Source organism: Lupinus angustifolius, chromosome LG06 (assembly GCF_001865875.1).
Source record: "Lupinus angustifolius cultivar Tanjil chromosome LG06, LupAngTanjil_v1.0, whole genome shotgun sequence".
NCBI classification, from domain to species: Eukaryota; Viridiplantae; Streptophyta; class Magnoliopsida; order Fabales; family Fabaceae; genus Lupinus; species Lupinus angustifolius.
Genome location: NC_032014.1, coordinates 3,636,331 through 3,659,863, shown reverse-complemented (window position 1 = coordinate 3,659,863; position 23,533 = coordinate 3,636,331). Strand labels below are relative to the sequence as shown.

General features: G+C 35.6%; 3 protein-coding genes across 5 annotated transcripts in view; 2 read left to right on the top strand and 1 right to left on the bottom strand.

Moving 5' to 3' along the window:
• The window catches only part of LOC109349023 (transcription initiation factor TFIID subunit 1-like), a 24,929-nt gene extending 15,013 nt beyond the window's left edge, over positions 1-9,916 (top strand). For 2 of the 3 annotated variants that reach the window (XM_019589652.1, XM_019589653.1), the window contains 9 exons: positions 1,712-1,804; positions 2,199-2,402; positions 4,127-4,333; positions 5,300-5,786; positions 5,970-6,154; positions 6,323-6,445; positions 7,283-7,339; positions 7,644-8,681; positions 9,289-9,761. In XM_019589652.1, coding sequence (XP_019445197.1) covers positions 1,712-1,804; positions 2,199-2,402; positions 4,127-4,333; positions 5,300-5,786; positions 5,970-6,154; positions 6,323-6,445; positions 7,283-7,339; positions 7,644-8,681; positions 9,289-9,654 — 2,760 coding nt within the window. In that variant the 3' untranslated portion in view covers positions 9,655-9,761. The other variant, XR_002107909.1, reaches the window with a different exon arrangement.
• On the top strand, positions 10,892-19,946 carry LOC109349024 (formin-like protein 14). Its single transcript, XM_019589654.1, has 17 exons — positions 10,892-11,160; positions 11,243-11,946; positions 12,066-12,287; positions 12,410-13,632; positions 13,894-14,020; positions 14,445-14,516; positions 15,352-15,450; positions 16,018-16,059; positions 16,147-16,227; positions 16,317-16,367; positions 16,447-16,528; positions 16,666-16,760; positions 17,414-17,485; positions 17,600-17,716; positions 18,254-18,322; positions 18,512-18,578; positions 19,361-19,946. The coding sequence occupies exons 1-17, from the start codon at positions 11,088-11,090 to the stop codon at positions 19,513-19,515; spliced, it is 3,351 nt and encodes a 1,116-aa protein (XP_019445199.1). The 5' UTR covers positions 10,892-11,087; the 3' UTR covers positions 19,516-19,946.
• LOC109349025 (urea-proton symporter DUR3) overlaps positions 21,396-23,533 on the bottom strand; it is a 4,771-nt gene continuing 2,633 nt past the window's right edge. The window contains exons 7-9 of the mRNA XM_019589655.1: positions 23,040-23,278; positions 22,076-22,725; positions 21,396-21,727 (exon numbers count right to left, since the gene is read on the bottom strand). Of these exons, the coding sequence (XP_019445200.1) occupies positions 21,432-21,727; positions 22,076-22,725; positions 23,040-23,278 (1,185 nt within the window). The 3' untranslated portion in view covers positions 21,396-21,431. The remainder of the gene's footprint in view (positions 21,728-22,075; positions 22,726-23,039; positions 23,279-23,533) is intronic.

Here is a 23,533-nt window from a genome sequence, read left to right as displayed (position 1 = left end):
ATATATTAGCGGTACATATTGGGGGTTACACAAGTGAGAACACTTTTATAATATGGGAAATGAGAACATTTAATCATAGCCATCAAATTAAAACTAACAACTCAGATTAATTCTTTGACTTTGATTAAAAGTGTCACATGCAATACCCATTGTTGCATATGTATCCATGTTCTTCGATTTTTCCATTTGAAAATCAATTTCTCTATTATGTTTTTTATGGACGAAATTCTTTAGGATTGAAATTGGGGTTTTATTTCTCTACAAAATACATGAAGCAAAATACTTGCCTGCGTTAGGAATTGGGAGTTTGCAGCTAATCCCATCAAAATAGTACCTAACGTACATAAAAACTAAATCCTGCAAAAAAATACATTAAAACTAAGTGAACTCTAATCCAATATGAGGTTTATGCATCCACTTTGAGGGTCCTACGGTCTCTATTTGCATGTACAGGAAGTAGATTTGACGTAATCAAAACTCTATCTTGCTTATTAATGGCGATGGCAATGGTGTCAACACCTGAGGTATAATTAGTTGGATTAGGTCTTGCCATAGAAGGGAGCCAGAACATTTCAGATGGCAGTGGAAACAAAATTCAGACAAACGTGGGGTGGAGGAAAAGAGGCGGGGCATGATATTTTAATGAAAGAATTAATTTGAGTCATTAGTTTTTAGTTGACGACTATGATTAAATGTTCTCATTTCTCATATTAGATTAGTATTCTCACATGAAACTAGAAAAAGACAAAGGATTCTTGTATCTTTCAAGTTTCAAATGAAATTTCAAGAATTTTTAATCTTGACCTATCACTGAGTTATGTAATATTTAACTTGTTCTTTTATTTATAAAATATGTTGATACTCAATTCATGTTTGTCAGAATGTATAGGCTAAGAATGTTTCACTTCATTGCATATGTCTACTATAACTAATTGAGTTGATATTATCAGTCAACTATAGTTTAGGTCCCTCATGGTAGATAAGTTTGATTTATTTAACATAAGCTTCTTCCCCTTCAACCCTAATTGCTAAAGATTTACTCGTTGAGAGTCACATATCGGTATGGTGATTGCCAGAGACAAGTAATGTCAATTGTCAAGTAAAGATCTTTCATCTATGAGAAAAGCAAAAGACGTACATAATTTATCATCCTATTATGGTGCCATCAATTAGTCCTCCAAAAATTGCAATACCTCCAACTTAGTTCTCCAATGAAATTTGTCATCATATTAGTCTCTAAGATTAAATTTGCCACCAAGTTAGCGCCTATGTTAACATCTTAATGGAAGGACTAAGTTGGTGGCAAATTAAATCTGAGGGACTAATATGGTGACAATTTTTGGTGGACTAAGTTAGTTGTACCTTGATCATTGTAGGACCAAATTGACTATTATATCTTAGTATTACCACTGTTGAGTAGCACTAGTCTTTATGTATTACAGAGGTTAGTAATCTGTATACTTGGAGTGCAGTACAAATGTACTGCACACACCTCTCTCTTGTTAGACTAAGATATAATATCTAGTTAGGTATTGGAGCAGGTATATAAGCCCCACACTCAAGTGCAAACTCTTAAGATTCAGTTTCTTCTCTCTCTTTTCTTTATCTCTTCTTTCTCGATTTCTCAAAATCTAACAATTATCATTTTATTTTAATTTCTCATTATGTTTTCTGTATAGCTGAATTTTTCTTTCATTGTGAATTACTGCAGAGGGGATCGAATGGACATTCAATTTTAGTTAAAAAGCGGAATTTTCGCATGTGGTCGGAAGATGAATTAAGAAAAATGGTGACACCAGAGCTTGTGAGTTATATCATATGAAATTTAGTTTCTTCATTGATGAATGAAAACTCTCGGTTAAAATGCACTGTTAGTACAGTGTATCATCTTTAAAACAAGCTACAGTCTTGAAACTTGCATTGGAGAATTTTCCCATCGGGTGCAGGACGAATCGACTTCTCCCTTCGTCCTGAATACCTGATGCTAATGTTTTGGGTTGTTGAAAAGTGAGGTTTTAGAAACTGACACATCATTGTCATACACTCTGTGCTCGTTTCTGCTCTTACTGTGTTGTACTTTTTAAGTTTCAGGATCTAGAAATTTGCAATCATATTTGATTTTTTTCATTGTTAGATGTATCGATTACTTTTTTAATATGATTCCTTCTTGATCTTTTTGTTTTTTTAAATTGTTTTAGGTTTGTTCCTATGAAAGCATGCAAGCTGGCCTGTATCGTCTAAAACATTTAGGAATAACTGAAACACACCCTACTCATATTTCGTCTGCAATGAATCGGCTTCCTGATGAGGCAATAGCACTGGCTGCTGCATCACACATCGAGAGGGAACTACAAATTACTCCTTGGAACTTGAGTAGTAATTTTGTTGCCTGTACAAGCCAGGTGATCCATGTTTAATCTGATATGGAAATTGTTTGTCATCTATTCTGCTTAGATGTCGTTAATTAGTTAATATTTGTCCATTTGAAGTTTCAGTAGGTAAAAGTGAAGTGAGGCTAAAATGGGGGCAGAAGAAAAGTTGAAAATAAAAAAAGAGAATAATTGATTGCCAAGGATGAACCAACTAATATTAAATGATCTCATTGTAGGTTATCCTTGAGTAGTATTAGACTCATGTAGCTTGCCTTTCTGTATTATACATTTAACTAAATGAGATACAGCTAAGTAGTCTGTGCTTTGTAACTGATGTAGCCAGCTTTCTATAGTTGGTTATCCACAGCATCACTATTAAAGAAAAAAACTGATTGTCTGATTAGTTCTCTAGGTATTAAGATAAGAGTGTTGTAATCTTAGCTTTGAGGAGGAACGGTTATAACTGTTGTTGTTGACAGCTGTAAATCGACCAAGCCAGCTGAGCTAATTAGCTATCTATAAATACCAGACTCTGTAATCCCTCTATTATTCACTCATTACAGTAACAAATTAGAAGATTCAGTTTTTCTCTATTCTCTCTGTCTCTTTATTTCTACTTTTCTAGATTCCTTTAATCACTAATGTTGAATGACAAGTTAGTTACATTCTGTTACTCTTCTCTCTCTCTCTCTCTCTCTCTCCTCTCTCTTATTTCTATGACCTAGTTAGATCCTTGAGTGAGTTGCTAACTTGTAAGGGTCCTTTATGATAACATTTGCATTATTTATTCTTTGAATATGAATGTACAGCTTCTAAAAACTACAACAGTAAGGCCTTTCCCCACCCAATAGGGTGGATCTGCTCCATAGATCAATGGTGCTATTGTGTTTTGTCGTAAATCATGTTCTCATAAATGCCATTTAAATCTAAGTCATTTTTAATTTCACCTATAGCTTGTTTTGGCCCCCTCTCTACCTCTAACTATTCGGCTGTTGTCCACTTGCTCTATTCTTATTAGGGCTTGTGATGGTCTTCTCCTCACATGGCCAAATTACTTGAGGTGAGATTCTATGATCTTTTCCTCCATGGGTGTTACCCCTGTTACCGCTCATGCATTCATTCTGAATCCCATCTTTTCTTTTATGTTCGCTCATTTAATGCAACATCCTCATATCTACAACATTGAGCTTATGTTCTTGATGGCTTTGACCTCCCAATATTCGATACCGTGAGGCAGCATGGGTCTCAGTTGTGCGATAACATTTTCCATTAAGCTTGAGAGACATTTTTGTATCAAATTTAACACTCAATGCATTTCCCCGTTTTATCCACCCAACTTGAACCCAATAAATCAATAAATACAAAGGTATTTTAAAATCTATTGGCCCTGCTTCCACATGTGGCTTCGAGTGCCACTTCTCTTCCATGTCAGTGCCATATGAATCCAGTAAATCTTGAATGCAAAGGTATTTTAATTGAATTTAGATACACGCAGCAGAAGATTTTATTCATAGTTTATAATTGTTTTCTGATAATTTACTTCTCTGGGTAGAATTAATTTGGTTTTGCTATTACCATTTTGTATTAGGAATTATGTTTTCAGAATATGGAGATTATTATGATGAATAATATCTTCCATGTACTATATAGAAAATTTCCTGCTATGAGGATTATGTTTTGTTATTTTTTTATTATAGTAATTGACTACATTAGGAATGAGAAATTTAATCATCCCCACCTTGATTTTTTGGCAGGGTAAGGAAAATATTGAGCGAATGGAAATTACTGGTGTTGGTGATCCATCTGGCCGTGGCATGGGTTTCAGCTATGCGCGGGCACCTCCAAAGGCACCAGTGTCTAGTGCAATGGTGAAGAAGAAAGCTCCTGCTAATCGGGGAGGTTCCACTGTCACTGGTACTGATGCTGATCTGCGTAGACTAAGCATGGAGGCCGCACGAGAGGTATGCCATTTTTGGCTGATCGGTGCCAAACTACGTATGTATATGTGAACCATAGAGCTTAATGTTAAAGGGGCTTTTCTTTTTGGTCGATGGATTTTTTCCTCATTTTGTATTCATTGATAATGAAGTTGCGAGTAAAGCTATGATGAGTGTAGAGTACTTGAATGAAGCGAAATTTAGTGTAGCAAAATCTTTTAATTCATAATGAATATTAGTAGTGATAAACAACAATAACCAAGCCCTCCCACTAGGCGTGGTTGGCTGCATGGGTCGAACGATGTCATAATGCTCTATCATGTTTATTGATCTCTAAATCTTTCCTAATAGTTTTGCCTATGATTGTTTTGGCCTCCCTTTACCTATAGAAATTGGACTAACCTCCAGTTGAAATACTCTCCACTTAATAATGGATATCAATAATGATATTCGGGAAAAAATAGTGGATATGCGATTTCCTTATTGATGCCTACTTGAATATGGCTAGGCGGGTTGTTTGCAATCACCTTTATGCCTCTATGGTCTCCTTTCTTTCCATTATTATTTCTATTAAACACAGACCTATATTTGAGAAATGAAATTGATTTGTGAATTATGGTTTCTTTTCTTATTTGTATTATCTTCCTAGAAACAGCCTTTTCGCTTGTGAGGGTAAGACTACATACATCTATTCTCTCTAGCCTCCCCTAGTTGGGAGCCTTGTGCACTGGACTACCCTTTTTTATTCGTATACTCTTTATTTCTATTTCATTTTTTTGCGTGTTGTGTGGATTTTAATTCAAACTGCGATTTCTTTTGTTTTATCACATATTTAATCAATTGCTTAAGCATCAAATTAGTTTTTGACTTTTATACTACCAAAAACAAAAATACAGTTCTCTCCATTGGTTTGGATTCTCCTCTTGGTCATTTACTTAACCCATTCAGATTCTTTTTGCAATCTCATTCTCAAGTATGCTCTTATTCCAGGTTCTTCTTAAGTTCAATGTTCCAGAGGAGGTCATTGCAAAACAAACCAGATGGCATCGCATTGCTATGATACGCAAACTTTCAAGTGAGCAAGCTGCATCTGGGGTTAAGGTTGATCCGTCAACTATCAGCAAATATGCTCGTGGGCAGCGGATGTCCTTTCTTCAGTTACAGCAGCAGACTAGAGAGAAGTGCCAGGAGATTTGGGATCGACAAATCCAGAGTTTGTCAGCTATAAATTATGATGAAGATGAGAGTGATTCAGAAGGAAATAGTGATCTAGACTCTTTTGCTGGAGATTTGGAAAATTTACTTGATGCTGAGGAGTTTGAGGAGGGTGAAGAGGGTACTAATGACTCAAAACGTGACAAGGGGGATAGTGTTAAGGGTCTTAAAATGAGAAGACGTGCAACTTCTGCCCAGGCAGAAGAGGAAATAGAAGATGAGGCAGCTGAGGCTGCTGAATTACGCAGATTGCTTATGGATGGTATGATATTTTATTGGTCATTTAAGTATTATTTCCTTACATTTTACTGAACGTGAGAACATTGATCTTGTTAGGGCTGTTATGATGTAATGACGAGCAGTTTTAACTGGATCACTATTTTAAATCTGGACCAAAGATGCTAGTTGTCAGATTTGACTATTTTTTTGGCTACATTGTGTACAGATGAAGAAGCTGACCGGAAAAAAAAGAAGAAAGCTAGAGTTCTGGTGGAAGAAGCAAGATTGGTACCAAAGCTACAATCAAAATTCATATTTGACAACAATGAAAAAGTTAACCAAATATCAAATACTTTGCAACTAGATGGCACTAAACATTGGAAAGAGGATACAATTACAGATCTCAGGGAGGTAAGACAAATTTGCTTAGCCACATTGTCCCAACGTGTGGATTTTCTCGTATAGCACACTTATTTCACTGTTTTTATCTCAAGATCCGATCACAAGTAGTCATGTAAGCAATTAATATCCCACCAATGAGGCCCTAATGTTTTTATTATTATATATGCTTTGTGGCAGGAGGAAATTTTTTCTTCTAAAAAAAGCAAATCAGTGAAGGTCAGTAAGGCAAAGAAGAATGACACTGCACCTATCAGTCTACCCAATAAAAAATTTAAATTAAATATGGGAGAACCAATCAAGGTAAGCCATTAATTTTAATCACTATCTCTACTGTGTAAAATGCCATAGTATGGGATGGATTTTGTGTGGGTATAAATATTACTAAAGAAAGCAACAAATGTATTGAACTATCATGCCCATATCAACATTTTGTGTTTGTGTTGTTCTTTATCAACATTTTCATTTTTATCACTGACAAGTATGAACTTGATTTGTACGATGATGGTCATTTCCTGTTGTTTTTGGCTCGGTGGAATATATTCAGGTCTAACTAGAACTTGGATTTAATTACATTTAGGACTATGGATTTAATCTAGTCTTTATCCTACTTTGTTTCAGATTAGCGTTATATATCTACATTCTATTCAATATTTGGGATTGCTTGTTCTGCCCATTTTTTTCATTTTTGTCTTATCAAGTATTTTACTTTTAGATGTATGAATTTGATTCATATGATGGCTATGTTCCAATGGCTTTTGTTAGATAGAATTTAATCATGTCTATGATGTAGTAATGCATTTTCCTAGATTAGATGATGGATGAATCAGAAACACCTTTCATTATGTGAAATTGATTTTGAGATATCCTTGTGAAATTTTGTTTAGAGAAGTATTTTACTATTTGGAATGTTAACTATATTTTCTAGAATGGAACCAACTGCATGAAGATAGTCTTCTAGATAGATATATGTTTAGATTGCAAGACATCTTTGTATTTTGCCATCTACTAAAGTTTAGAGTTGATTGCCCTTTGTGTTTGTGTATGGATTTTGTGATTGCATTCTTTGGCGAGATTATTATATTGTTTTTAATTTTTATCCTGCTTCTGAAATCACCATTAATTTGTCTGGTGAACCAGGTATTTAAAGAGAAAAAACCATCAAGAGAAACTTTTGTTTGTGGAGCATGTGGCCAGGTGTGTATTTTTAGTTTTGTACGGTCTACCATTTAGTTGTTCCAGACACTACTTTTGTACATACCTTGCATGTGGCCAGGTGCTTCTGGTAACATCTTTTTGAAATCACTTAGTAGATATAAAGCTAGATCATAACTTCGAAAGCATATTTTGAAAACTGAGTAACTGACTCTGATGAGGAAACTAACAGAGTTCTATATTTTCTAACTTGTAATGTAAAGTAAAAGGGCCATTTTAGTCATGTAATTTTTTTGCACTCCATGTTTTTATGTATGGTATTGTAATTATTTTGCTGATGAACCAGCTTGGGCACATGAGAACAAACAAGAACTGTCCAAAATATGGTGAAGACCTTGAAGCACAACTTGAATTTACAGACATGGAAAAATCATCTGGAAAAGCAGACCCCTCTAGTTATTCCCAGCGTAAAGCCGTCCCCAAAAAGTCAATATCAAATAGTGCAACAAGGATTGCTCCCATTGAAAATTCAACAAAAATTCCACTGAAGTTCAAATGCAGCTCCAATGAGAAATCTTATGATAAACCTGCAATTGATACCTTGCAGAGTTCTGACAAGCCTGTCACTTCTGACACTGAAACTGCTAAGCCTGTTAAGGTCAATAAGATAACTTTTCCCAAGAAAGTGAAACCAGATGACACTCAGGCTGATTCTCATTCACCTGCTATTGTTATACGGCCTCCTACTGATTCAGGTAGAGGTCAGATTGATTCTCATAATAAACTCCCAATTAAAATAAGACAACCACCGGTAGAAGTAGATAGGGAGCAATCGCACAAGAAGAAGATTGTTATAAAACACTCAAAGGAAGATTATTATAAAATTGATCAGGACTTGGACAGTCCTGGTGGAAACACGGGATTTGAACACAGAAAAACTAAAAGAATCGTTGAATTATCGAATCTTGAGAAGCAGAGAAATCAGCAGACTATGTATTCAACTGAAGGTTTGGTAAAATGGAAAGGTAAAGAGGATAGAAGATGGTGGGAAGGGCAAGAGAAACAGAAAAGTGAAGCAAGACTCAGAGAAGACAGGGCATGGAGGCATCACAAAGAATTCAAGATGCCGAAAGAGCAAAAGATAGATGAGATTAGAAAATATGAAGAAGATATTAGAAGAGAGAGGGAGGAGGAAGAACGGCAAAAGGCAAAGAAAAAGAAGAAAAAGCTCGAGTTAGGAGATGAATATTTAGATGACCCCAGAACAAGACATGATAAGAGGATGCTAGAAAGGAGCGGAAAAAGGAGATCTGTTGTTGAATTAGGGAAGGGTGGTGCAGAATATATGCAGCCAATAAAACGCCGAAGAGGGGGAGGGGGAGAGGTACACTTATATCATTGTTATTTTCTTTATTTTTTGCTTGTTTCACCTCCGTATACTACATATTCATAAATATCAAGTAGGAGCATTAGCTACCCTGTCATTTTTGGCATGAAATTAGGTTACAAAAATTGCAACCACTGGAAATAAAACATTCTCCTTTGGATTCATGCCATGATTACTTTTCCTGCAAGTTTAAGATATTGTCAGTAATTGTGATTCAAGTTCTAGCAGCTTGCTTTTCATTTTTAGTAATTCAAATTATGCTACCATTACACTCTGCAGGATGAAAATCATTAAAGATTGATTTATCCTACATATTTCCATTTCTAATTTGACCAGGCTGGCTCCATTGATCACACAATCAATTCGGAATTTTTTTAGGAGGCTTGAAAAACGTCATTGTTTGAGCTAATAAACAGTGCAAACGCTCAAAAGATAGAATGTCATTTAGTCGCCGTGCTTTATGTTTTATTTAGTAAGAATATGATACAGTGTTTTGTTAAGAAGTAGTTTTGGATTTATTTGTATGGCTGTGGTGGTAGGACTTTTTGTTAATCATGTTTGTAGCATACCTATTGTGTTTCACTTGGCTTCAATTTTCCTACAGGTTGGTTTGGCAAATATTTTGGAGAGCATTGTGGACTCCATTGTGAAAGACAGGAACGATCTGTCCTACCTTTTCCTGAAACCGGTGTCGAAGAAAGAGGCACCTGACTACCTTGACATTATAGAGAGACCTATGGATCTTTCCAGAATCAGGGAGAGGGTAAGGAATATGGAGTACAAGAGCAGAGAAGATTTCAGACATGATATGTGGCAGATTACTTATAATGCTCATAAATATAACGATGGCCGAAATCCAGGAATTCCTCCCCTTGCAGATATGCTTTTGGAACATTGTGATTATTTGTTGAATGAGAATGATGATAACCTCACTGCAGCTGAAGCTGGCATTGAAATTAGAGATTTCTAAGTCATGCTAATTTCAGATCATGATATTGAGGTTAGGTGCAAATGTTTTAATTGATTTTGGAATGTAGTGTAAGGAAATGAGGTTGTATGGGAATGAGGTTGTATGGGAATGAGGTTGTAATATCACCATATATAGTTCATTAATTGAAGTTGTGCCTCCTTTAGAGAATTATATTAGATTAGATTTGATATTTGGTGCTTACAAAAAAGAGCAACATTTTTCTCCTAAAGATATAAACATATTTTCAAGTAATAAAGAAAACTTTTCAAATGTTTTTCACATATTCGTTTTTTAATTAAAATTTTAAGCTTTAAATCCTTTGTTATCATTTGACTAATTTAAAATAAAATAACACCCATAATATTTTTGTTTTTTACTTCAATTCTTACTATATTTTACTTAATTCATTATTTTAGGAAAATTCGTATTAGTCCTTTTAAGTTATTTAGAAAATGTATATGAGTCTTGACCGTTTCTTCTATAAACTTTTATTATTAGATTCTTTTCACATCATGTTATTCTTCCAAATTTGGAATTGAGTTTTCATCTGACTCTACTAATTTAAAGTTTCAGCTAAAGGCTTTGTAGGACTCACTCTTTTTTAATAATTATAATATAATGGACGTTGGTGGATTTGATGGAGCATTTGTGACATTTCTATAGGTATCATTCAAGTCCTTACTCTCAGTTTACGCACATGATAATTATAATATTCTCAATTGTAGTGTATCTGGGGAGGAAGTTATCTTTTATCCAAAAACATGTATCTAAACATGTATCTTTATGTGTGTATCTTGTTGTATTTAATAATTATAATTAATGTATCATTCTAAAATTTAATAATTAAATATATTTTTATGCTCATAAATATATTGCTAAAATTGGGTGTGGGTTAACCATACATCACCAAATGAAAATAACCTTTCCCATAAAAAATTATGACATGTGTGAGTTGCAAATTTAGCCAAACAGACAACTTCATTAGAGTTACTAGAACAGCACAGTTTGAGAATCCGAAGCAAATTGATGGTAAGAGTAATTTTTAGCAAATTTGAGATAAATACACTTTTATTGTAAGAGTTGTGGTATAATTTACTGTAAAAATCAATATTAAGAATGGAAGATAGGAAGAATCACAACATAATATCCAACTTGGACCAAAAATAACCTTTGGTTTATTATATTTCTTACCAAACATACAAAATCCAATAAAAAATAAAATAAAATTAACGAAAAAAACATAATTGTGAAGCACCAAAATCATCACTGTCTCTTTCTGTTAAGATCCACCATTTTCAAATCTCAAAAGTCAAAACCTTCCTTTAATTTTTTTCCTTCAGATTCCATAACTACGAACTTCACTTTCTCAGCTCCATTTTTCTCAACTCCAAAAATACCCACATGCTAATTCGGGAACCAAAATCTCTAAAACCATGTCCCTTCTCAGCAGATTCTTCTACAAGAGACCCCCAGATGGGTTACTCGAATTCATCGACAGAGTCTACGGTAAAAATCTCATCTTTTTCTTTTCAATTTTCATTCCCATTTTCGTTTCTTCATTTTCTCAAATTCAATTACCTTCTCGCAGTTTTCGATTCTTGCTTCTGTACTGAAGCACTACCCGAAGAAATGTATCAACTCTACCTTCACAAAATCATCACCGAGTTGCACGAAGAGTTTCCAGAATCATCTTTTCTCGCTTTCAATTTCCACGAAGGCGAGAAACGAAGCCAATTCGCTGAAATTTTAGTTGAGTACGATGTAACAGTGATAGATTATCCGAAACAGTACGAGGGTGTTCCAATTTTGCCCTTGTCTCTAGTTCAGCATTTTCTTAGTGCTTGTGAGAGTTGGCTTTCACTTGGGCACCATCAAAATGTGATATTGTTCCATTGTGAGAGAGGGGGTTGGCCCCTTTTGGCGTTTTTACTTTCAAGCTTTTTGATTTTCAGAAGGGTGCATAGTGATGAACGTAGAACCCTTGATATGGTTTATAGAGAGGCACCAAAGGGTTTGTTGCAGTTGTTGTCACCTTTTAACCCTTTGCCCTCACAGCTTCGTTATAGTCAGTATGTGGCTAGAAGGAACATTGCACCCGAGTGGCCACCGCCCGAGCGAGCTTTGTCGCTGGATTGTGTCATTCTTAGAGCAATTCCTACTTTTGATTCGCAGAATGGGTGTAGGCCGATGGTTAGGATTTTTGGTAGGAATTTGCTTAGTAAAAGTGGGCTCAAAACTCAGATGATCTATTCCATGCACAAGAAAAAGAAGAGCTTGAAGCATTACTGCCAGGTTCGCGGGGTTATTTGAGCTGCATTTAGTGTCTGGCTGAGTTGTTGTGTTGATTCATTTGCATATATTTTGATTGATAATAGAAACTAGAGGGTAATGCTTGTGGTTTTTTGTTTCAGGCAGACTGTGATGTGATTAAGATTGATATTCAATGTTTGGTGCAAGGAGATGTGGTGTTGGAGTGTGTCCATATGGATTTGGATCCAGAGAGAGAAGTGATGATGTTTCGTGTTATGTTCAACACAGCATTTATTCGATCCAACATATTGATTCTGGATGCTCAAAACTTGGACATTCTGTGGGATTCAAAGGAACGGTATCCAAAAGGCTTCCGGACTGAGGTGAGTGCATATTTTAGCATTGTTTAGAAAAACTGAACTTTGAACATATGTGATGGTTGTGATGCTTTCTCACCAAGGTATCTTTTCTGGCTGCTTTGATTATGTGAAACTTCAAAATTTAGGTTTTGTTTGGAGATGTTGGAAGCATAAGTCCTGTAAGGGCTCCAACAGCCATGTTAAACGACGAGGAGAAAGGTGGATTGCCAATTGAAGCATTTTCAAAGGTTCAAGAACTTTTTAGTGGTGTAGAATGGGATGAAAGTGGTGATGCTGCTGCCGTCTGGCTGCTTCAACAGCTTAGTGTCTTAAATGACGTCAAAGAGTTTTCGAAGTTGCAAGGCAAGGGAAGTTGGTGTTCGCCACCTGCTGACTCTGAAGATGAAAATAATGAATCAAGCACTGCTGATAGTTCAGATTACACTTTTGATGTTATTTCCAAGACTTCTTCTGTTGATCCTTCAAAATTATCGACATCTGATGTCTCTGATTCAGCCCATTTAGCTTTTGAGAGCAATGGTGGAAATCATGAAAGTCTCACTTCAAGAATGCCTGACCAGTCATTAACAGATAATGTTCCAACACCTCATCCTACTACTCAAATTCAGCCTCCATCACCAGCACAAGCACCACTGCCTCCGCCTCCGCCTCCACCTCCGCCTCCACCTCCACCATTGTCTGATAAGACGCCTTCTCTACCCTTGTCTAATAAAGTGCCACCTCCTCCACCACCACCTCCCCCAGGATCTAAACAAACAGGGCCGGGTCCACCGCCTCCACCTCCACCTCCACCTCCTCCAGGATCTAGACAAACAGGGTCGGCCCCACCGCCTCCACCTCCACCTCCTCCAGGATCTAGGCAGACAGGGTCGGTCCCGCCGCCTCCACCTCCACCTCCACCTCCCTTAGGACCTCGATGTATAGCCCCGCCACCTCCATCTCCCACAGGTGCACGAACGGGTTCAGCTCCACCACCCCCACCTCCACCCCTTCCAGGACCTAAGAGGACAGGTTCAGCTCCACCACCCTCTCCAGGACCTAAGCAGACGGGTTCAGCTCCACCACCTCCACCACCAACACCAAGGCCTCCAAGTGCTCCTCCTCCACCACCTGGTCATGGTGCAAGACCAGCACCACCACCTCCACCTGCAGGAAGGGCAGCTGGTGTGCCACCACCAGCAGGCAAATCTTCTTTAGCACCAACTAATGTCGGAAAAGGTCGCGGTACTGGTGGAACCATTGTTCCTACTAAGAAAACTTTGTTAAAGCCCCTGCACTGGGTGAAAGTTGCTCGAGCAGCAAAAGGGAGTCTATGGGCAGATTCACAGAAACAAGATAATGAATCAAGGTACTGAGTATTGAATTTTCTATAGGTAGCACATACCAGATTTGAACTTTCTAGGAATCATATCCTAATTATTGGAAATTGCCATATTAAGAAACTTTTAAATATTTTTACTGATGTTCATATTGTACACTGTGGTTGTGGGTCCTTTTGATTAATTTGCTGTATCCTCTGCCCCTCCCCCTCTTCTTTATTAGGACGCAGGAGTGTAGGGTGTATGTCCATTTAGCATTTCTGATTTTAGATAATGGAAGTTTTTGTTAGGGCCCCTGAAATTGATATATCAGAACTTGAGAGCCTTTTTTCGGCAGCATCTATTTCTGATGGGAGCAGTACTAAAGGTGGAGGTCGGCGTGGTACTAACATCAACAAACCTGAGAAAGTACAATTGGTAAGCTACTCCTGTTGGCACAATTTATTCTGCGACCTATTTCTGAAGAGCTGTGAATGTACTATTAGCATATGCCATATGCTAATAAGGAATCACAATGGTTAAAAAATAAATTGATTAAATGTATTATTTTGCGACCTATTTCTCTCAGAGGTATGTTTGTTCTTGCTAAATGGTTAAAAAAGAAATTGATTGCTAAAAAGATTTATATTGCATTGATATGCAATCTTCTGGTGAAACAAATATTCAATATTGCAGTTTGCCTGGTTAATAAATTTTCATATATTGTACCTCAGGGTATACTATGTTCTGTCTAAACCTAATTAAATGCTGGAATATTTTCTTGTTTTTGTCTGATTCTTTGTATATGATTAATAAAAGACATGTACAACTAATATACCATCATTCCTTTTTTCACTGTCAGGTTGACTTACGTAGAGCATATAATTGTGAAATTATGCTCTCTAAAATCAAAATTCCTTTGCCTGATATGCTTGTAAGTTTTCCTATCCTTGTGTTCACTTTACTTGGGGGCTTGTTGTCAACACAATGAAATTGCCTCTTTTATTTAAGTTTCATATTCTCTCTGTTGCATCATCTGTAGCTACTACAAATTGTGTAATTGACACTCCTAATTTTCTTTGAGTGTGTTGTTTATTATTTGTTTCGTTGTTTACTTCAGGAGGAACTCTCAGTGTCCTCTTATTTGCCCACGCAGATTCTTGTATAAAAAATGCTTCTTATATCTGGTTTTATTTTTCTATTAATTTCTCTAGTGTCACTTTTACAAACTCATGTTTGATTTAGCATGTTGATTATATGTTTTATCGCTGAGACTTCAGCAATATGCCATCAACACAACATGGATACATCAAAAAACATAAAATGTTATAGAATATGGTTAGGACTGTCCAAAATTTTCTAAAATGGTTCGTGTTCAACACGGACACGACGACTATTCTGAAGTGTACGTAATTCCTTGGATTTCAGAGAGCATCATCTGAGCGTTGTAGATTTTTTCATTGTTGCGATGTCAAGTTTCACCCATGGTTGATTAGACTGGATGCTTTTAAGAGACTAACTGATGCATAATAGCTATGGCTGAGTGAAGTTAATGATCCCTCAGGGGAGTTCAGTATTTTATTGGATCAGAGGATTTTGTCAGTATTTCCCCATTTTATTTGATAAAAACTAATGTAATAAGCTCTTTTTATGTAAGACTATTAATTTCCTACCTGTACTGGAACATTTGTGATGTAGGTTTATTTTAGATGGCATTGGTTTTTATGTTTGCTACTGATATTTCATTTTTGTGGTTTTTTTTGTTCCAGAATGCAGTTATGGCATTGGATTCTTCTGTTCTGGATATTGACCAGGTTGAGAATCTGATCAAATTCTGTCCCACAAAGGAAGAGATGGAGATGTTGAAGGTACTCCCTCCTTTCCTCCCTGTGCAGGAACTGGTGGCAAATTGTGTGAACTTTAATGCATGATACAAATTAATCTGATAGCATTGCGATATTTCAGTTAACTGAATCTCGGTTTTGATGTTGTAGTGCTCATGTTTTTTATACTTGGTTCCAGGTGCAAACGCATGAATCATATCATTATATAGATGAAGATTTTCACCATTGCACCAATCAGCACTTATTTTGTTAGGAAGCACATAGAGCAGATATTCCTGTGGAGTTAAAATATTAATATTAACGCATTGTGTTGGCTTATTCCATTTTGGTCAAAAGAATCTGTCAGTCATAATGGGTTTTTTTCTTTCTTTATTTATAATATTAAAACGGCATTATATGTGGATAATTTAAGCTTAAACCTTTTAAATAAATTAAACTGTGAACCTTTATAATGCTACATATAAATTTGTTGAAAATTTACTTCAAATTTAATGTAAAGGAAATCTGAAACATGTATGACATGCTGCCTTTGTTAATAGGAAAAAAAGGAATTGTATTTTCTTTTTCCTGACTAAAAATCACTGCTTTTAGAATTATACAGGGAACAAGGAAATGCTTGGGAAGTGTGAACAGGTTCTCCCTTAACTCTTTTAGTCAATGAATCGTTGTAAGTTCCAATTGTTGGTATTGATTAATTTTTTATATGGATATCTTTATCAGTTCTTTATGGAGCTGATGAGTGTTCCACGTGTAGAAGCCAAGTTAAGGGTGTTTGCTTTTAAAATCAGCTTGTCTTCTCAGGTATGTTATGTGGGTTATGATTATCTGTATATGGTTTTGCATTCTATTGCTATTAATAAGATTTCGTGCTTAAAGGCTTGTTTCTTCAGGTGAGTGATCTAAGGGTAAATTTGAATACTATCAACGATGCAACCAGAGAGGTACTGTTTTAATGGCCCTTAGTTGACAAACATAAAGGCTTATCGGGCTGCATTTTTATGTTATTGTTCATACATGCAGGTGAAAGAATCTGCAAAATTGCGTCAAATAATGCAGACTATTCTTAATCTGGGAAATGCCTTGAATCAAGGAACAGTACGGGGTATTGTTTGTTAACTACAATCCTATTTGGCTGTGTTCAATTTGAGATGGACTTTTGCTACCTCTTTCACCTCAACTTTCTTGACAAAATGTTCTGCTATGCTGTTTAGATTATATTTTCTCTGTTGTTCATTGCAGGATCAGCAGTGGGATTCAAATTGGATAGCCTTCTTAAATTATCTGATACTCGTGCAAGAAATAATAGAATGACGTTAATGCATTATCTGTGTAAGGTAAAAATGTCAAAATCTTCGAATAATGGTTTGCATAATACTATTGTACTATTGTTTATTGTATCTTTAAGATAGTAGTCCTCTTGTCTATCTCAATGTAAATATTACTCGTATATGAGATTATGTGAATAATAGAGTAGGAGCAAGCCTTTGTAAATGATAGAGTGCAGTAGGCTTAAGATAGGATCTGCACATGCCTAGCTTCTCTTGTAATCAATCAACTACTCATTTCAGTACAGTTAGATATTCTTAGATTTCAGTTTCAGCAGGTAGAGAGTTTTGAAAATTCCTGATTTAGATCTAGTGTGCATAGGATGAAGAAAGGTGGAGGCAGGCTGCTCAGGTAATAAAGGAATGCAGCAGTTGAATGGGAGCAAGAACTGTCAGTGGGAATGATGGTGAGAGAAGCTGTTGGCGAAGTAGTAGTAGATATAAATGTAGGAGTAGGAGTAGAGTGAGATAAAGGTGAGGGAGAATTATTTGAAGACATAGGAACAATAGGAATTATTTGACCAAGTTTATGATACTCCTTCTGGTCTTTAGAATGTTCTATTACTTATCAGAAGTTCAGGATAGTATAAAGTCATCATTTGTTTGTCATTGATGCTGTTTTTCATATGATATCTTACACTGTTATATTCTTGTCTCACTAGCTTCTCGCTGACCAAATGCCGGAATTGCTAGATTTTGACAAGGATCTTATCCATTTGGAAGCAGCTTCTAAGGTATCCCTTTTATAACTTTGTTCCTTTCTCTTTCTTGATGATAGATGTATTTCAAATTATCTTGTACAAGGTTAATGTTTTTATGAATTTTAATCCTTTATGTCCAATATCTAGATCCAACTAAAAGCATTGGCGGAAGAAATGCAGGCTGTGAGTAAAGGTTTAGAGAAAGTTGAGCAAGAACTCACTATTTCTGAAAATGATGGTGCTATATCTAAAGGATTCCGTAAGGTAATGAATGAAAAATGGTGGCTTTTACACTTATACTGTTCTCAAGTAAAGATAAAAAAAATTGCTATTGAAAACATTAGTGTCTTCCTGATTGAACACAATAATGGCAGATTCATAACGTACATGTATTATTATTCTTTTAATCCTTTCATCAACGTCACTCCTCCCCCATCACAAAAATGTATGTATAAAATAAAAGGAAGCCTCGGCAACAACTCTAGCTTGACACCAATTAATTCTGAGAAGACTAGAGAAAATCATGAGGGTGTGCATTCAAGGCACCAAGGCAAAATTATTTTCCTTTGATTCTGTTTCTTCATAATATGGAAACTAATGCTGTGATCTTCACCATTAAATATAATATGGTAAACAACTGATATCCCTAATGAATCCAGCTAGCTCTTTCATGACATTAGATGGCCATGGCCCTATGGGGGAAACCTTGAATTGATTAATAAGAGAATTGATTTTATATGCTCATGATTTTCATAGCTGAACACTTTTGTTGATTACATGTATGATGTTTTTCTTGCTCAGGTACTGAAGAATTTTCTGCATATTGCTGAAGCTGATGTAAGATCACTTATATCATTGTATGCCGCAGTGGTAAGTCCCGTTATAGTTATTTTCTTCCTCCTTTTTTTCTGTGTGGTATTCTAGGCTGGAAAATTAAGCAGGAGATTGCCTACTCGGGAAGTTTGATGTAACACCCAGATAATAGTTAGAACTATGTTGATAATCAATTCTACCAACTGCTACTTATTTCTTGTGTTTGGTCAAAATACTCTCTTCCAGGGAAGAAATGCAGATTCTTTGTCCCAGTACTTTGGGGAGGATCCAGCTAGGTGCCCCTTTGAACAAGGTCTGACATTTTCTATAAGGATTATTTGTAACAGGCTAACAGCTCTTTTTTTGTGCTTGGGTTTAAGAAACTAAAGATCTTGCATTGTTTAGGCAGTGTAATATGTCAGGGAATAGGAACTCCGGAATCCTTCCTATCTCCTTGGTTGTGCAATCAGTAAAATATGAGTAGAGAGAAATAAGTCATGTTTTTTCTCTTCTGCTTTGCAAAAAGATTATTAGATGATAGGTTATGAGGGTTATAATAATTTTTCTTCATGAACTCTTTCTTGGTTTTTCTATCATTAAGATGGTACTATATCTTAGGCTTTCACCAGGCTACTTATGATGTGTGTTATTTTGTCTTTTCATTATGAAGTTTATTTTTGCAGTGAAATTTTCACCTTAACTCTCTTTCCTTTTTTCATTCCACATGTGTTATGTAATCTGTGTTTTGTAGCCTTTTAAAGAATAAAAAACTAAGTAAATCCTCAATCATGTTGACAAGATATTTACTGGACTATGTGAAATTAGAATAATCATCTATAAGTAGGGACTAGGGACCATAAAATCTTCCACACATTATATCAGACTTTTGTTTGGGTTCTTTGTTGTGAAGTATTGCATCTCCCTTTAATTACCATGGGTTTAGGTTCCTTCTCATAGGTACACATTGGGATTGTAGAAATATAAAGCAAATAAGCACATAATATTGTTAACTCCCCATTAAGCCACTAGTTCTTTTTTTTGTCTCCAAAATACTGTTAAGATTATGCTGATCATAAAGTCTTGTTATTGTTGCAGTGACTCAAATCCTTTTTGTCTTTGTCAAGACATTCAAGAAATCAAGGGAAGAGAATGAGAGGGTGGCAGATGCTGAAAGAAAGAGATTAGAGAAAGAAGCCATGAAGGAAAAAACAGCAATTAACACGCATTCCAAGAAAGACTGCCTTCAATAGATATACTTAAAGAAGCCATAGGACTGGTTAGAATTTAGAAACTTCACGTATATCTGGAGATAATTAATTAAATATTGACAACAGGTTAAAATACTTAATCTTAATTAATATATTAAAAAATTATACTTGATTAATTATTTTGGATAAAATAATAATACAAAATTTCAGTGTCTCCAAATATAATGTATTAGATACGTTTCCACGTAAGTTTTTTCTATTTTGTACATTTTGGACTAATCTCACAAGATTCATGTATGTCTACATGCACCATTGGGACTTATACCTTGGAAGACATTGCAGGATGTTGTGCATATTATTAGTCAATTTGTTAGTTTTTCTTTAGCATGGTACTGAAAACAAAAGAAGCAGAAATTTTGGTTATGCAGAGGATAGATATCACGTTTATTGAAATATAGCTAGAGTAGTTCTTTCTTATTTTTAGGCATAGCCAACAATATCCTATTCTTAACAAAAGCACCAACAATATTGTAAATTTAAAAGATAAAACAGAACCAAGACCAAGTCAATTATTATTTTCTTTGTAGAGCACATATTTTCAACACTCCTTTTTTTATTAATATCAGACACATAAGACAATAGTGATATGCTTCAAATTTGACACACTTTCTCTGGCCATGTTTCATTTTCCCTTGTATGAAATCATCATTCGTGCAAAGCAAGTTGCAACATAGAGTTGGTCCTCTTGAGGTTGTACTTCATATTAGGCTTCCACCAACATTTTTTTTTGTGGATGATTGGTTTTTTGTTGTTGTAATAAGGACAAGGTGGAAAGACTTTGTTGTTATTGCTTTGGCTAATATTGTCTCCTCCTGAGTTTTGTGCTTTGACTCAATAAGCACCTTGTATTGTCTTCTCTTGTCTCACTATTCTTCTCAGCTCCCTCCCTACAAAACATTTACTAATTCTACTCCTCTAAAGATGATTTATTGCATTCATATTGTGAGTTAAAAGCATTTTTTGTATTTTACTCTTTCATTAGGAAAATTCTTTATAAGGAGTAGTAACTTGTTAGTAATGCATAAGAGCACAGCCTTTGATATATTTTGCCCCCTTCATGCTTTGCATCTCATAATCTCTTATCAAGTTGAGCATCACATGCCTATGCCTTTGCAACCAGTGATGTATTAAGCTATTTAGAAGTTGTCTACAAGATAAAGCTATGCTATATAGTATTGAGCAAACAATGTATATCAAATCAAATCAATATCCATTCCAACCATTATTAGTGATTAAGAATTAATGTAATTAGTTTTTAATAAAAAATCACTGTTTCTCCATTCCTATACATATAATATTGATATGATTGACATTGATCAATCATAATTTATCCTATCATTGTGCATCTGCGGTGTTAGTTGATCACTTGATCCTTTGCTCAACCTCTGTATTCATTATATGAAATAACCAATGAATCATCCTTTCCACACAAGAACTATATACAATTTTATATGTTAAACCTATGTATATAAGGTTTTCTTATGATTCACATCATTGAGTTCAATCTTAGAAATGGCAGACCAAACAACAGGTTTTTATATTTTTGGTAAACTACAGCTAATCAAATCACATACACATAGTAAAGAAACCAGACCAATTTACCTGTTTAACTAGTCACACTTAATTACTTTTTAACATTCAAATATCTGGAATGATTATTTTTCTTTTCATGTTAGAATGTTGCCACCTTCACATGCTTTTATTCACAAAGATTGTTTAATCTAACATAGAAACATTTACATCTAACCAGCAATAGAATTATTTGTGTGCAAGTACAGTATGACATGTGAGTGAAGTAAGAACTTGACAAATGTAATGTTCCATTTATTCATGAATGAAACTGTGGTTAAACTGTCATACCAGAAAGTACTTGGAAACCTCAAATCATTTTTGGTCCCTTATGCAGGAAGAGAATAAGCTTGTTGCTCTGAGGCTTCTAACTTTTTGGCCTTCTCCTTCTCAAGCAGGTAAATTCTCTCTGCTTCTGGTATTGCCTGCATGATTGTCTTCAATTTAAAATTCAACTCATCCATCTTTTCTATGAGTCTGTCATTTGTAAACATTCCTAGAATGACATTCTGTATGGTTTCCCAGCTCTCAGTTATTGGTAAGATAATAATAACAGCAGAACCAATAGTACCCCATGCTATGGCAATCACTGCCCAGAAATAGAAGTAACCCTTGCTAAACTCCCCTGTCATATGCAACAAACAAGTTAAATACAATTTGTATGGCACTGAGGTTATTCGGATCATATTGGATATATTATTAAGGGTTCTAAATTATGGTCCATAACTGAAATTGTGGCCGCAATAATGTGGTTTTGCCATCTTTGCAACACAGCTGCAATTTTGACCTCATTTTTCCAATAATAATCCACAAGTACAATAAATGTAACATAATCACAACTTCGACAACAATTGTAATTTAGAACCTTGTAGTACTTCTAAGGAAATTAAATATAGATTATCTTAAAAATGTTGTGTCAAAGGCATGAAAATGAAATCGTAGTCATATTTCTGCTAATGTAACTCAAAATTACCTGCTGGTAGGGAAAGAATAGGCCACAGTATAACTATCAAAACTGTGAAACCAACACCCCACTTAACTATCCATGCTTTGGCTTTTATTAACTTTTCTTCTTTAAACTCTTCTGTTGGCAGATCAGTCTTTTCCTTTTCAACCACTGTGATTTTCTTAGTGGTACTCCAGTCATAGTTCTGAGGCCATAGCATGCTGCAGATAGCATGAACAGCTCCTCCGGTTAGTATAGACACAAGGTTTCCAGCAAGCATTGGAGCATTTCTGCCAGTTGTGTCGAGGTTTATCTTCCCGTACTCGATTTGTGTAACAGACAACCATGTTATAATTCCAAGAACACAACCAAATATTGTTCCAAGAATGGCTCCAATTGCATTTGCTTTTCTCCACAGAAGCATGAAAGCGATAGGAAGAACCGCTGAGCCAATCAGAACTCCCATTGCAAGGTACATCCAACCTAAAGAAACTCCAACCTTGTTCAGTATAACTGCCAGAAATCCCATGAAACAACCAAAGCCTAGGACAGCACCCCTTGACACATTGAGGATTTTCTTTCCACTTGCATTAGGATTTATGTAAGTACGGTAGATATCATATGTGCATAATGAAGACACAGCAATTAGTTCTGATGAACCAGCAGAAGTCACCGCCCTGATAAGTATATCAAAACCATCAGAAAATAAAACAAGTAAGCATTATAGTCTCAGTACAAGTCTAATAGCAATGAAACTATCATCTAGGAAGCATAGAATATGACACAATACGGATATGTGGATACAGAAAAAAATATCATGGACTAGTCGAAAGATATATAGAAAAAGGTATTGAAGTATCCAATATGATAATGTACTGAATACTGGTGCAACAATCATTTTGATCTATCAATGCTTCATAGACTCTTTGATATTCCAATATTTTCTGAACATATTAAAAGCACTTCCAATAGCAAGTTGATCATAACTTACATGAAAAGCATGGTAAGAAGAAGAATAGATCCTCCTTTCCCCATCAAAGCTACAGCCGTAGCAGGGGGAACGAGACCACGACCTGCCTCACTTTCGTTTATTGGTAAATCAAGGGCCAGGGCTCCCAGACCCAATGCTGTAGCCAAAGAGAATGGCACTGCAAACCAGACCAATCCTCCCAACAAGTAGCCCTTATGAGTTGATGAAGGTCTTGCAGCAATAGCACTCACCCAATATCCCTGAACATTCCCCATTTGAAGAATTAGTAGTGACAAAACTCAGATACTATATAAAGAGATGTTTCATCTATACCAATTACCAACAATGTTTTCAATGGTTAACTAAATAACTTATTTTTTTAACAGTAAAGAATATATGCATTAGCCAAAGTTACCAAAGAATAACATTCAGTAACCGATAAATAACTCATCAGTGATGCAACTTAGGTGTGGTTTTCACTTTTCAGGCGCATGAAGAGTATAACCTTATATATA

Coding starts and splice junctions, on each gene's coding strand:
- LOC109349024 (XM_019589654.1), top strand. CDS start 11,088: ATGTCCCTTCTCAGCAGATTCTTCTACAAGAGACCCCCAGATGGGTTA. Junction 11,161..11,242: donor ATTCATCGACAGAGTCTACG/GTAAAAATCTCA, acceptor ACCTTCTCGCAG/TTTTCGATTCTTGCTTCTGT. Junction 18,579..19,360: donor TAGGTGCCCCTTTGAACAAG/GTCTGACATTTT, acceptor TTATTGTTGCAG/TGACTCAAATCCTTTTTGTC.